The sequence below is a fragment of the Pyxicephalus adspersus genome, chromosome 11, assembly GCF_032062135.1.
Source record: "Pyxicephalus adspersus chromosome 11, UCB_Pads_2.0, whole genome shotgun sequence".
NCBI classification, from domain to species: domain Eukaryota; kingdom Metazoa; phylum Chordata; class Amphibia; order Anura; family Pyxicephalidae; genus Pyxicephalus; species Pyxicephalus adspersus.
Window position 1 is genome coordinate 14,392,511 of NC_092868.1, and position 13,866 is coordinate 14,406,376.

The following is a 13,866-nucleotide window of genomic DNA, read 5'->3' on the forward strand; positions in this document are numbered from 1 at the left end:
GTGGCTCTCTTTATGGACAATTCAGCTCCACTTGACTTCCCCGTCTATTCTGGGGTTGTTTTTACAATTATCAGTTCTCTTAGGAGTACAACAAGGCCACCACTGTCAGAGCTCCACATTGACTATCATTTGCTTTAATCCTCAGCTACTTGTTTAAAGCTATTCCTGGGGTACAAAAAAGTTGGTAAAACATTTGTTCAATGGGTTGAAAAAAAAAACATTTACACTACAATAAAAGGTATAGCTTTAATTTTCTAACCTTCTACCTTCATCTTCACCTACTCTTTATTGCTATTTTTTTATTTATGCATGCATCAATGTATGCATTATGTATGTATGCAACAAAAATAAGCAATCTTCAGAGTTTTTTCCTCAGTGGGGATCAGTGTCATCACAGCATGATAGAAAAACAAAAACTGTAGCCTCCTGGCTCACCTGCTCTCTCTCCAACACTCCTCCTGGCCTCAGGCTCCAACTCTCCCGTTTCAAACACATGTGTCATTTTATTATGAGCCAGGGGCTTCCTAGATATCCTCAATTTCAGGCCTGGAAGTAGGATGGAGTGCCTGGATCCACCCACTCCTTCAAGGACACTCCAGGCTTGGATCTTAAGTAAAGAGCCACAAATTTGCAGCAATACCATAAACTATAGCCTATCCAGAAATTTTAATCCCTTTAAAGGTAAATTGAAAAATGGAGGGGGATGATGCCAAATACCCTCTGAATTTGGCATTATATGTTTCCGTCTACTACAGTCCTTAATAATGATACATCTTCATGCTCTCATGGAGAAATTGGAGAAATTTTGGAGAAATTGACAGCTGTTGTTTTTGGAAGGTGCCATTGTAAACAAAAGCTAGTATTACACCTTGTGAGCTCAAATACAAAGCGTACATCTGTGCTTCTTTGGACTCTTTTCCTCTTTTCTCAATAACTTACCTCCCTTTTGTCTCGTTTAAATATGTGAGCCTGTTTATTACCAAAAGTTGTGCTGTTGTAATTGTCAATAGAAAGGCAAAGAAGTGCTTGTGCTCATGTCAATCAATCAAATGTTCTTCAATATTTTGGTTTCTTTAGTCAGCAATCTTAAAACCTGCTCACACCCATGGAGCTTAGGCCTCGTTTGTTCTCACCTCCAAAGCTTTAACAAATTGGTCTGGTTCTTCTATAGTCCAAACTTTTGATCATGGCCCATTATAGTAGTGGTCTAATAGAACTGTTTGGGGACAGGAGGTCCCAGGCTCCAAAACCACCTAGAAGTGTCCACGCTTTTACTGGTACTGCTGGGGATTTGTATATACCTGTAGGTTTTTGGAGACTGATACAGGTGAGAAAACTGTCTGGCCAGCTTAGAATTTCTTGACTATATCCTCTTGTCAAATCATGCCACAATTTGTAATTCCTGATAGCTGAAAGCTAGGATCTGGGAAAAACAAATATAGTCTAGCCATTTCCTGGTCAATGTATGCACAACCGTTGTGTACTATCACTATATTTATTTTACTTGGTTACTTCTGTGCATCATCCAGCAAAGCTGAGCAGCTTTGCAGCTAGGAATGTTTCTATATCAACTGCTAGTCAATGAGCGTGTTCCCTGAGATAAACATTGACAATTGGCATTATCAAGTTATTAATTCTCCCTTTGGAGAGTACTCTGGCTAGCCACTGTTAGATAGCACTTCCATTGCATTTCCATGGAACAAAGCAAGTGCATTCCCAATCAATGTGCTATCAGCATATTGTTCATACATTGATCGAGAATGCCCTAATTTCAGGTTAGTGTTATGTTCAATGTCTTTTTAGCAAATCAAATGTCTAATCAATTTAAAATATCTTGTACTCTCCTTTATAATCACCTTTATTTGTAGTTTATGAATTTCTTCCCGATCTATGCATAAAGCTAAAACTTTGCCTTTCTGCAGGCACTTTCTGTATTAAAGATCAGTTCCTGATATTCTCTTTGCTTGCACAGTCTGTCTTTATTATGTGAGACTGCTAGGTGCCATGCAAAACTTTGCACTCTGGTATATATATGCATCACACTAAAGTCTCTGCTGCTTACAAGGTAATAGGTGGGTTTTTAATAGAGTTTGTTGCTCACAAAAAGATGGAGAAAAAATATAAAACACATACCGGTAATTCACATTAAAATCTTGTGCCTGGAGTCTACTCCAAAAAGAATATGTAATCCATATTATAGATAATTGCAAAAACTAAAACCTCCAAAAAGCTTTAATATATACATACATGTAAATCAGTTTTAGTATTTGTTTTTTTTTCTGCAATATTCTTTAAAAGATATCCAGTGATCACCTTAAATGTGTCATATTGATCCCTGTCTTGTGGCTGGGTGTGTTGGTTGCAGGCACTCTTGATATGAAGGGAGTTCTGCTGATTTTTAACTATGGGGAGGAAACCAAAGCATCCACCTTGTAGGGACAGGGTCAGAAGTAGGAAAACTTCCAAAAGATCCAGCGCCTCCTGATGTGAATGGGTCTACGTGGTCTGCCCAAGAGATGGGAAGGCTGAGAGCCTGCGGTATCAAATGCCTATTTATGAATTTGAGTACTATGCACTTTTATGTTACACATCCGTGTGCAGTTTTTGTACACCTACTTTGGGCTTTTAATGTCAATCTCTGATTTTCTGCATGAAATATTTGTATGTTAGAGTTCCGCAAACACTTGGTAATTTTCAGTACTGACATCCCATCAAAGACCTACTTAATGGCATTCCACTTCTTGAAACTCTAGCACTAACCATCTAATAAAGGCAGTGTAAGGTGTATGGTCTTTTACTTTCTTCCTTTTCTTTCTAAAATGTTTGGTAAATATTGCATTGCATTATTGTGTATTCATATGTGTAAATACGTTTTTGGTGTTGGTTCCCGTCTTTGTTTCATCAAGGTTGTGTTAAGCCAACCTCTTTGTTAATTATTTAGAGCTCATAGTATAGGTATAAGGGGAAGAGGGGAAAAGAAAGAGGTTTCAGGCTCAGGAGGTTTTTGTGCAAAAATAAATCAAGTGTGTATTTTTCAAGTTACAATTAGTACCGTATTTTCCGGCGTACAAGACGACTTTTTAACCCCGAAAAATCTATGACAAAGTCAGGGGTCTTCTTGTACGCCGGGTACCAGTACTTACCTGCAGCGCCCGATGTCCTCGCGAGTCCCCTCTTTGGTCTGGCGTCCCTGCGAGTCCTCCTGTGCCTCCTTCTGTCTTCCTGCTTTTCAGCTTACACGAGTCCTCCTGGGCAGGCTCGCGTTGCTTCACAGCAGGACTCGTGTAAGATGAAAAGCAGGACGTGAGCCTGGATTGGCTCTCCAGTGGAGAGCCTGGATTGGCTCTCCAGTGGAGAGCCTGGATTGGCTCTTCACTGGAACACGCCTATTCATTAAAGGAACGTGCCCATTCATTACTAAGAACTAGTAGTGTACAGTTCTTTCTGCCTCTCAGTTCTCTCACAATAGTGAGATCTGACAGGCAGAAGGAACAGTACAATACTGGGCATATAACACGACCCCCAAATGATTGGTTAGAGTGGGAGGTCGTCTTATACGCCCAGTCGCCTTATACACCGGAAAATACGGTACATACATCAAAGGTACATATTTATTTTAAGTTAAATATCCAAATGCCTGTGATTGTCACAGGGTTTGGATACTTTATTCTAGACATAAGACTCCTTCCAATGTCATACAAAGTACATATAAATATTGAAAACAATTGTTTTGTTTCAACAATTGTTGAAATATGTACGCTATATATTTCCTAATGTGAAATATACTGTATATCAAAGTTGCAGAAAATGACATAGCCCTAAGTAAATTTAGCCACCAAAACAAGGTATTTATATAGTTATCCTGCCATCTTCCTGTAACCTTTATCACTTTAAGTGAATACAGTTGTTCTTCAAATTTTTTTCGTGAATGTGAACAACATTGGGTCGCTGAATTGTTTCCTGCCTGTTCTAGCTTGGCTGCATTGTTTCCTGTCTTAAAATGTTGTATGGTAACCTGGCAAAAAAAGGGGTGTGAAAGCAATACTGGAATTTAGTCATATACTTAAAATATTTTCATAGCTAGTTATCTGTTTGGTAAATTTTGATAAACAGGATAAGATGATGATGATGAAATTGGGAAAACGGTGCAACCCCCTCCTTATCATATTTTCAGAGGTTGCAATTGGGAGGACAGTGCAAGCACCTCCTTATCATCATATTTTCAGAAGCTGTTTATGAACTGTCGCATGATATTCTGAGCAAGTTTACCATTTCCTGTGCTTTGTATGAAACTTAAAGGATATGTTATACTGCTATGTATTCTTTTAATAAGTAAACGTCTCTTCTATCTCAATACTAGGTAAGTTCTATTTATTTGATCAGCCTCATAAGATGCAGTTTTAATCTTCTAACTATGTTTAGTTAATTGTAATGTTAATGATTAGGAATGATAATGATGCCCAAAAAAAAACGCAGGAAAGGGACAATTCTAAAACGATTTATATCATTTTAACTTAGTTGCTTGATTATCCAGCATGCAGGGAAAGTAGCTCCATGACTAAGGATCTGTAACTGATCACTGTATCACAATATTGCAATCTGATCACTTTTATTTGCTTGCTTTTATTGATATTTTCTTTACATTTATATGTAGATTATGTGGGTCAGCAAAGGTGACAATAGCAGAGGTTAGGATAAATTATAACACCGTCAGGGGTGCGCAAATGGTTGCTGCAAAAAGTTTTATTTTATTTAAAAGTTTTTATTAATACACAGTGTTCTTTGTAAGCACACCTGTAAATGTTGTAATACGTCAACAAACAATATCATCCTGTTATGTGTTGATTGAAAAGCAATTGAATTTTTGTACATGCAACCAACATAACTGCCTGAATCTTGAAGTTTTATTATCCTCTGCACTTCATGACTTCATCATGACAATATAGCCTTCAATGTCCAGTCACATGGTGCTTTAGAATAGTCTGCAAGTGTAACAAGAGGAGCTGGACTGTAGGACTGGCTGGATTTAATAATATATTATCTGGTTGATAAAACAATGTGCATGTATGTTTGTTCAGTGTTTACTTATCTGAGTGGAGTCTTAGGCTAGGTACACACGTGCAATTGTTCTTGACCAATATTCGGCTCAGGGCCAATATCGGACGATAATCTTACATGTGTACAGCGCTCGTTATCCATCGTCCGAATGACCATCTTGGTGGATCCACTGACGATGGACGACAAACAATCTTAATGCAAGTGAAGTGGGAGAGAGCGCAGCGAGGTTCCGCTCCGCCAATCTCCCCCTTCCCTCTCCATAGAGCAGAACGAGGCTGTATGTACAGTGCTTGTTCATGCATTGTGCAGTTGTTAGTTATTGGAAAGGATCGTGAAAGATCCTTTCCAACGACAATGATTGCACATGTGTACATAGCCATAACCACTTGATCTACAACTGTATGTTATTTATGGGCCACAACAAAGTTTACATTCCATCCATGTATATATTGATTTGGCAATTACTTTCTTTTCATTTCTTTTGATATCTTTAAAAAATGTTTTTTTTGTTTGTAGTTTTGGGGGGACAAGTATTTCTTTCGCCTACAATGTATTGCAAAACTTTTTTCTATGCAGCCAACAAGCTAAAAAAAGATGTAAAAACAAAAGATAAAAAGTACCTATTTTATTCTATAAATTATCTCATTTTTAATGAAACCAAAATTAAAAATCCATTTCTGTTACAAAGAGAAAACAAAAAGTAAAGCAAAGTTTTTCCTTTTTAGGTTGCTTTAACAGAGGTTATACGCAAATCATTTTTTTTTTTTGAAAGGCATATGAAAGGTCTAGTATAAAAACAATAATATGACTATAATATATGAATCAAAAATGCCTGCAGGTACATTTTGCAGGTATTATTGAAACAGCACCTGGTACACAAAGAAGAAAAAACAGCTGTCGAAATAAACTTAGAGTGCCTTACATTTTATAGTGCTACAGGTACAGAAAAACACTACTGAGCTGTCAGTAACCCGATAAACCTTCTGCATGAGCTCACAACACAGTTCTACATTGTACTGAAATATCCTCCAGTGTTGTCAGCTCTGTCCAATTTTCTATTGCTGGACTACAGAACCCCTCACACTCTAATCATCTCCATATTGGGAGGCGTTTTGTAGCTGAAGGGAAGAAATAGGCAGAACCAATGATAATGTTTAATATTTCAGTATAGCACATGAACTGCATTGGCAATTATATATCTGTAAAATATCAGTAAGGAAATAAATAATATTTAATTTATATAATACTAAATATATAAAAATATCAGTAAGTTAGGGGCACAATAGACTTCCAGGAAATCAATAATTATTTTTCTATAGTTGGAATATTTTGAAAAAATTAAAATAAGGAAAAATAAATGTACTGCTGAGATGAACTATAAATGTGTTTATTTTGTGCTGAAATACACCTTTACAATTTCCTAATTAAAGGCATTAAGGGAAATGAATGAGTGCATGCTGAAGTGTGGGAATAATGGTACTTTTCTTGGTGAAGTACTAAATGTCATTGTTTTTTGATAGTTATTATAAGCTAGGAAAAGTTTATAGATATGAGATCAGCATTGAATGGCAGGCTTTATAGTCTATCATCCACTTAAAAATGGTACTTTCCAGTTGTCCTCACTCTTCCATATTCTTGGAAAACATAGAATAGTTTACCCTCACAGTGGCAAACTCAACAGAGCATTACAGCTTCGTGCTTAGCAGATCGAACAAGATGCCATCTCTCTAAACCACCTGTAGTCTCTGTATGTCAGTATGATCCCTGCACACCACATATCGCATTGGTTTGCTCTGCAAGGAAAATGTTGTGTTTAAGTGTGTTTGAGTTTTTGGGGGCCAACATGGTATGAATTACAAAGATATATCCACTCTAGGATCGCACATTGTCTGGTTTACATCTATCTATCTATCTATCTATCTATCTATCTATCTATCTATCTATCTATCTATCTATCTATCATTGTCAGGGGTTCTTGAAGACCTGAAAGTTATTTCTCCTCCCAGAGATGATCTTTGGCCACCATGATTGGCCATGGCAGGTTAATGTAAATCCTCCATGTTTAAAAAATTAGATAAGGCTGCCTTAGACTATTAAGGAGGCTTCAAGTAGATGATGGTGTGAGCATCAGTTGTGGTTTTTGTAGGGGGTATATTGTACATAGAAGAATATTAGAGCAAAGTGCACTGTTCTTAGCAAACAAGGGCCTTTTGGGGAACAGGGACAGTAGCCTGGAGCCCTGGGGTCTGTCCAAGGAAGTATTGGGTTTTCATCATACCAGTAAGGTCATAATTCAAAGTACAATCTGTATCTATAGAGTCTCTAACAACCGTTCTTTATCTAGTAACCTTAGAGTTTAACTAGTAATATAGTAGCAATTTCCGATGTAAAAAAATATAAAGTGTCAGTCTTTAAAAAATATATTTGCAAAGGTTAATGATTACCTTTTACAGTGGCATTTAATATTCCATTAATAAGGCCTTTCCCCTTAGAAAAAGAAGCCACATCTGCTCTATTGACCTTTACTAAAGTTGGCAACTGTAAATTATGTTTTTGTTTCCCTGGCAAACCGTGAAGCCTTTGTGTTTCATGAAGTGCCAGAATCTGGGTGCAAGTGCACTTGCAGTCTGGGTGGTGTCTGCAATTCACAGTATACACAGAACAGGGCTTTATTATTCTGTGTATACAATTCTATAACCCTGCCCTTTACTCTTTAAGATGGTTGGTTACAATGTGTAATTCTATAAATGCAAAGTATTTGTGTAAAGCTTACATTGTTACTGAAGTGTGGTAGACCATTGTGTATACACAGTGTTTCTGTAAGGGTATGTAACTGATTGGTGTGAAGCCAAATACTACTAATAAGGTTTTCCCATAGTTGTGGCGACTTTATCAAATTTCTACATAGAGTTTCTAGAGCAGCGGTCACCAACCGGTGGTGCGCGGAGCCTGCTATGGGAGAGTGGGCGGGACTGGCATCATCATATCACTCTGAGGAAAGTTTCTTCCCCTTCGAGTGGCACCCAGCTCCCTGCGCATGCGCTTCTACCACACACCGCCAGATTTAAAATTATGAATTAGGTAATCCGTGAGGTCCGAAAGGTTGGAGACCACTGTTCTAGAGGGCTTTTTTACACAATTGCTGGTGCTCATATTTGTTTTATAGTGTAGAACCAGAGAGGTCAATTGCCTATCTTCTCCAAAGCCCCAACTGACTGAATAGCAGGGGGTGCAAGAAAGTTGAATAATGTGCACTGGGTGGCCTCCGCTTTATATTTGGTTTGAAATCATGTTCAGGACAAGTGAGAACATTCATTAATTTAGACCAGTGGGTTTTAATCTGTTTCAACATTTTACTGATGATAAAAAACAATGTATTGGTGGTTTATATAGATTTATGCTAGTTGTATTTTTATGCAAACAGTAACAGTTAGGATTAGGTCAAAATATAGGGATATTTAGGTTTTCTATAGGTTTAAGGCCAGATTCGTCTAAAAGAGATATATTTTAATTTTGGGCAGGCACTGATGGATTAATTGATTGCTTGTTCAGTATGTTATTTTTGGGCTAGTAGTTCCCAGCATCTGTCAGCTAATATATTCTTTAACTATCCACTTACTACTGAATGTCCATTGACCTTTAACCTATCTCCTAACACAACTCCTAAAAACTTTACCGTAAAAGTAATACTTAAAAGAGACCTTAAACGAGAAAGCAAAAAAAAAAAAAACCCAAACACCAGAAGGTAGCACTATTACTAACTCTGGCTCCTGGTGGCTTTTTGTGTAATCTCGAAACTACTCGGTGCATGTGCTGTGTAGCTCACAGCTCGATACAGGTAAGTATGTGCCATAATCGATGTAATGGCAGAAGCTCACCACCCACCAACAAGTTTAGTCCTGCTTTGACTTGCCTCCTAAATCATAAATGTGAACTGTTAAAGTTGTAATCCTTAAATAGGGTTTTTCCCTCTTTGTTTTAGTTTCTTTTTGTTCCTAGAGCCCAGTTTTTCATTGCTTCATAGTTAAACATTGCCAATAGCCATTCCACCTGACGCTGTTTTCTGTTCAACAATTCCCAGCATTTACTTACCCTTCCTTCCCTATCAACACACCTTGTTCTAGCAATAGGAGCCAAAAGGAAAAACCTGCAATTTATGGGAATGGAGAAGCACGTTACCAATCTTTGCAAGACCATGTTATGACTTGACTCTTAGCTTACTCAGGGCTTTTCTTTAGAGGTGGAAAAGTAGGTCAAAAGTTAGAAAAGATATAGTCGTAGAGCCACATGACAGGGTGAGGAAGGTAGGCAGGAGAGGTAGGGGTTAAATATTTTCAAGAACGGGAAATTGTGACGGGTAACGGGTGTTACTGGTTCAAAGGGCAAGCTTAAAGGGGGTGGGGGTTGAAGTAAGGAGGGCAAGTCAGTTGCAGACAGCTTAGGTAAGAACTTCCCACCCTTCCTCCCTAAAAATTGTAGGTAGAGGGGGTTCCATAGTCATGGCAGCTCAGGGCGTTTTTTGTAGGTCTATAAGAGTTAAGAATTAGGTAGACAATGAAACAAGGGGGTGGGAATCTATCAGGGTATGGAGTTCCCGTTAAGTGAAGTCCCGCATGACACTGGGTTGTTGTGGAGGCAAGGAGAGACCTGTGGATGCCCGCTAACTGTCCCTGAAGCAGTGTGGTAGCGGCTGGGGGCATGGTTGGTGAGTGTAAGTATCTTAGTGTTGGTTGGGTACTTTCATGGGCCTAAAATAGGGTTAATAAGTCTTTTCATATTTGAAATGTGTTAATATTGTGTTATTGTTGTATGTTAAATTAAGGGTTAATATTGTGTTAATAAAAGTGCTGCTATGGCCAGTGTATCCCACAAAAAGTGTTGGCTGTGTTATTTCAGGTTATTAAGGTTGGAGAGAGTGTGGAGGGAGAAATTGGAGTGAAAAGGCGTAAGTCAATGGCTTCATCTGCACTACCCCAGTCATGTATTAGAAATGTGAGCATATGCTGTTTGAATACAAAGAATCCATTATTAAGATTTATAAGTTCATATTAATGACAACCATGAGATACTAAAGAGGATGTGTAGTCACGCACAATCCGCATTTTTATTTAAATACATTTATATTATCCATTATGTATATGTCTATTACAAATCACATAAACAGTAAATGTTTCTGTTACAGGAAGAGATGTTGTTATTCTTCAGTTAATTTGACGTATCAATTCGACAGTTACATTTGGTATCATTCATTGTTTAAAAAAAAAAATAGTTTTCATACATTCTAGAACATGTGGTTCACCACAAACTGGTTTATGTGTTTTAGGTCATGAGACAACTTGTGTGTAGTAATACCATCATGTGTAACTACGATTCAAGAAACGAGAACATGCATAAGTAGAAAATTGGAGATAGTAATGGGTGCCCCAGGGATGCATAGGGCACAAGTGAAAGTAGTAAATATACAGGGTGGAAATAGTGGGTGCCTCAAGGAGGCTCAAAGTAAACATGAAAGTAGTAACTGTACAAGGAGGAAATAGTGGGCCCCAACTAAGGTTCACAGTACAAAAGTAAGCAGTAATTATAAAAGGAAGAAACATTAGTGGGTGTCCCAGTGAGGCTCAGAGTACATAAGAGAGGCCCGTAGCCATAAGATATTAGGCGCAGGGTCTACATGACAGGGTATGATGCCTAGCCCAGGGGGTGTAGGGGGTAAAAAAATGTAGTAATAGTTGGGAGGGCTGTGCTAGTGTGGAACGTGAGGGAGGTGGGCTTTAGGCATAGGATGAATTAAAAGGGGGAAAACAGAAGTAGTAGGCCCTCTTTTTAGAAGAAAAAGTTACCAGCCCACCCACCCCCTTGTTATCTTTAAAAGTTGATAGTTGGTAAGTTTGGCGGTTGAGGTCTTGGAAGGCAAGGATCCAGTGCATGGTAAAGTGGTGGATTTTGGCACAGGTATCCTCTTTGGTGGGGTCCAGCCCTTTATGGTGAACGGATGACTATAGGTCTTGAGGCGGTGCTGGGCGGCTAGGGGCCAAGGTGGAGCTGTTGGAAGGGTTAAATTCCAGTTGGGTGCGGATTTTGCCTTCTGAGACCTGCAGCTTGGTTGTTTGGGTGTATAACCGGGAGTTTTATATTGGGGATATTATTGGTTATGGTTATGTATTATTAAAAGGGCGAATTAGGTTGTTAGGTAATTAGATATATTTAATGGAGTGTATGTTATGTTATGTCAATTTATGCTTGCATATCAAACTGTAAAGTTGAGTTATTTATTTTGTCATTTATTTGTTATTGGATATTTAATTGTTATTTTTTCACATATCTATGATAGACAGCTTTTGATAATAAAGGGGATTATTTGCAGTTTGGTCTTCATGTGCCTAAGAAATGATATGACAATCCACCACCCAGTTGTATAGAGGTCAAATCTTTCCCACGGAAAAAAGCAGCTGGCTAACCCTTCTTTTCCTACTGATTCTTTTTCCTCCACCTTCATGCCACCTAGGAAGCCTCTGTTGCCTGTATTCAGAGGAAGGCAATTGTATGTATTGTATTATGAAGGAGTTTATCACATACCGTGTTTCCCCGAAAATAAGACAGTGTCTTATATTTATTTTACCTCTGAAAATCTCATTAGGGCTTATTTTCAGGGGATGTCTTATTTTTCTCACAAAAAAAATCTATATTTATTCATGTACAAAAATCTGTATTTACCAAAACCTGCAACCAATATTACTATAGAAAGATACCTCTGTGTTACCGGTGACCTGTCAAAATCACAGATTTCTTCTGTTATATACAAGAAGTCATGAATAAGAATTGACATAAATGAGTAATGAAAAAAAACACAGCTTCATAAGCAAACAAGTGCAACATAACAAGAAAATGTGCTGACAATTAACATGTGACTCATAGAGTTACATGTTAAATCTGAGTAAAAGCAAAAAAAAAAAAAAAATCAAATTAATAAATATGCATTGCTGCTAATGAATAAAATACCAGCAAGGACCTTTTGAAAAAAGAATCCACCAACCTCTTAGTGCTAGTGTCACACCAGAGTACTGTAGGTTAACTAACCCTGCAATTTCCTCACCCCTTGCTGCAGTGCTTTTGAAATCTCCTGCTCTCTCTCTCTCTCTCTGCTACTTCCTTCCTCTTGGTATCCCTCCGTGTACCACGTGACCACACCCTCAGAAGAAGCCAATAGGGCTTACTTTCGGGGGAGGGCTTATATTTCAAGCTTGCTCGAAAACAGCCAAAAATCCTGCTAGGGCTTACTTTCAGGGGGTGTCTTATTTTCGGGGAAACACGGTAATAGATACATAGTCCAGCATACATGTACAACAATATGTGTAACTCAAGTGCCATGACTCTGTGACCTCTACTGCCTCTTCATCTTCCCAGTACTCCTACTTCTTCCCCTACTTTGTCATCAACATCATCTTTTTTCTACTGGCAATGTGTCTTTATACACTGAGGTGCATTGGGTTGAGTTAGACAGTGCATTTAAAATGAATGAGATTTCAATGCACTTGTATTTCTTTTACCAAACAAAAATGGGAACAGATGTTCTTACCTCACTGGCTGTGCATTTGTTCAATATTTGAATAGTCAGTCTACTAGAAAATATTTCAGCTTTTAAAGATGTCATTGCTAATAAAAAAAAATCTGCACCTCAGATTAAGGCAACCTTGAGGTTGCAAGGCAATAGTGAAAAAGTGATTTTTCTGTTCATTGATGTATTTTTTTAATTAGTGACATGGTCCCTTTAAAAGGACTTCCGATTTCCCCTTTGTTTTTCAGTATGAGAGTACTATAGCTGTACACATAAGCTGTTGTAAATCGCTAATTGTTACCTTTTTTATGTCCTAGTAGTCTAGCATTCCTGGATAGCTGCAGTGAAGCTTTATGTAAAAATCTACTTTACCTTTAAAAGCCTACTGAATTAGGAATGTCTGATATCCTTGCTTTATAAGTACTGTTGCCGAAGAACCAGTATTATAAAGGTGTGCTTTTTTGCCTTTATAAATTAGGAGCCTCTGAACAGTATTATTGTATCAGAAGCCTCCGCACAAGGAAAAGAATAAAGAAGTGACTATTTTTTTTTATTAGTAGATAGTTCTGCACACCAAACTTTATCTACCAGGCACTGTCTCTGCTCCCATAACTGACAGTCCTGATATCAGGGTTAAAAACCTGTATGGTTAACTTGAATATGCACAGAAAATCTAATGTTTGCCTGTCAAACATTAATTCATTAGCACAGTGTATTGTGACAACAAAAATCAGTTGTAAATGTACCTTTAGCATGTAATTTGTTGTTTAAAAGCAGAGTGCTTCCTCATGTGTGACAATATGTAGGCATGCCCCTTTCTTCTAGTGTCAATCTCGAGTTCGATATATCTCACCCACTTCTTTTTTTGGAAGAACAAATATACACAGACACAGTACAATGAATCCACCTGGGCAGTGAAGCATCTGTACAATGCTTACTCTAGATCAGTGTTTCTCAACCAGGGTTGCATGAAACACTTCGGTTCCTCCAGATGTTGCTAGAGGTTCCTTGAGCAATTTGTGCCTCTCAAGTCAGTTTAACACCAATTGACACCAATGATCTTTTTGGCTGTCTTTAGGGGGGCCAGGGGTGTGGTGGGGCGGGCCATGGATAGTACCGCGCCCCCTCTTCTTCTTTAACGATTACACCACTGGGGGTGATATTCTTCCTGCCTTCGGGCTAGCAATGTAAGAGGCATTATTCCTACTGTCCACTAATATACTGTGAGCTGTGTGTACAGAAAGAATAGCAGG

The 13,866-nt window shown here is 38.2% G+C and overlaps 1 protein-coding gene across 15 annotated transcripts in view; it reads left to right on the forward strand.

Annotated features, from left to right (window-relative positions):
- Positions 1-13,866, forward strand: part of LOC140341364 (galactoside alpha-(1,2)-fucosyltransferase 2-like) — a 149,249-nt gene that overhangs the window by 82,539 nt on the left and 52,844 nt on the right. For 3 of the 15 annotated variants that reach the window (XM_072427063.1, XM_072427064.1, XM_072427062.1), the window contains exon 1: positions 4,023-4,360. The exons of 10 other annotated variants lie outside the window; for them this stretch is intronic. Coding sequence is in view for 1 of the 5 variants with exons in the window: in XM_072427051.1 (XP_072283152.1) it covers positions 4,287-4,360 (74 nt within the window). In the remaining 4 variants the exon portion in view is untranslated. Of the gene's footprint in view, positions 1-4,012; positions 4,361-13,866 lie in introns of those variants that run through there. 2 more of the 15 variants (XM_072427051.1, XM_072427055.1) reach the window with 2 other exon arrangements.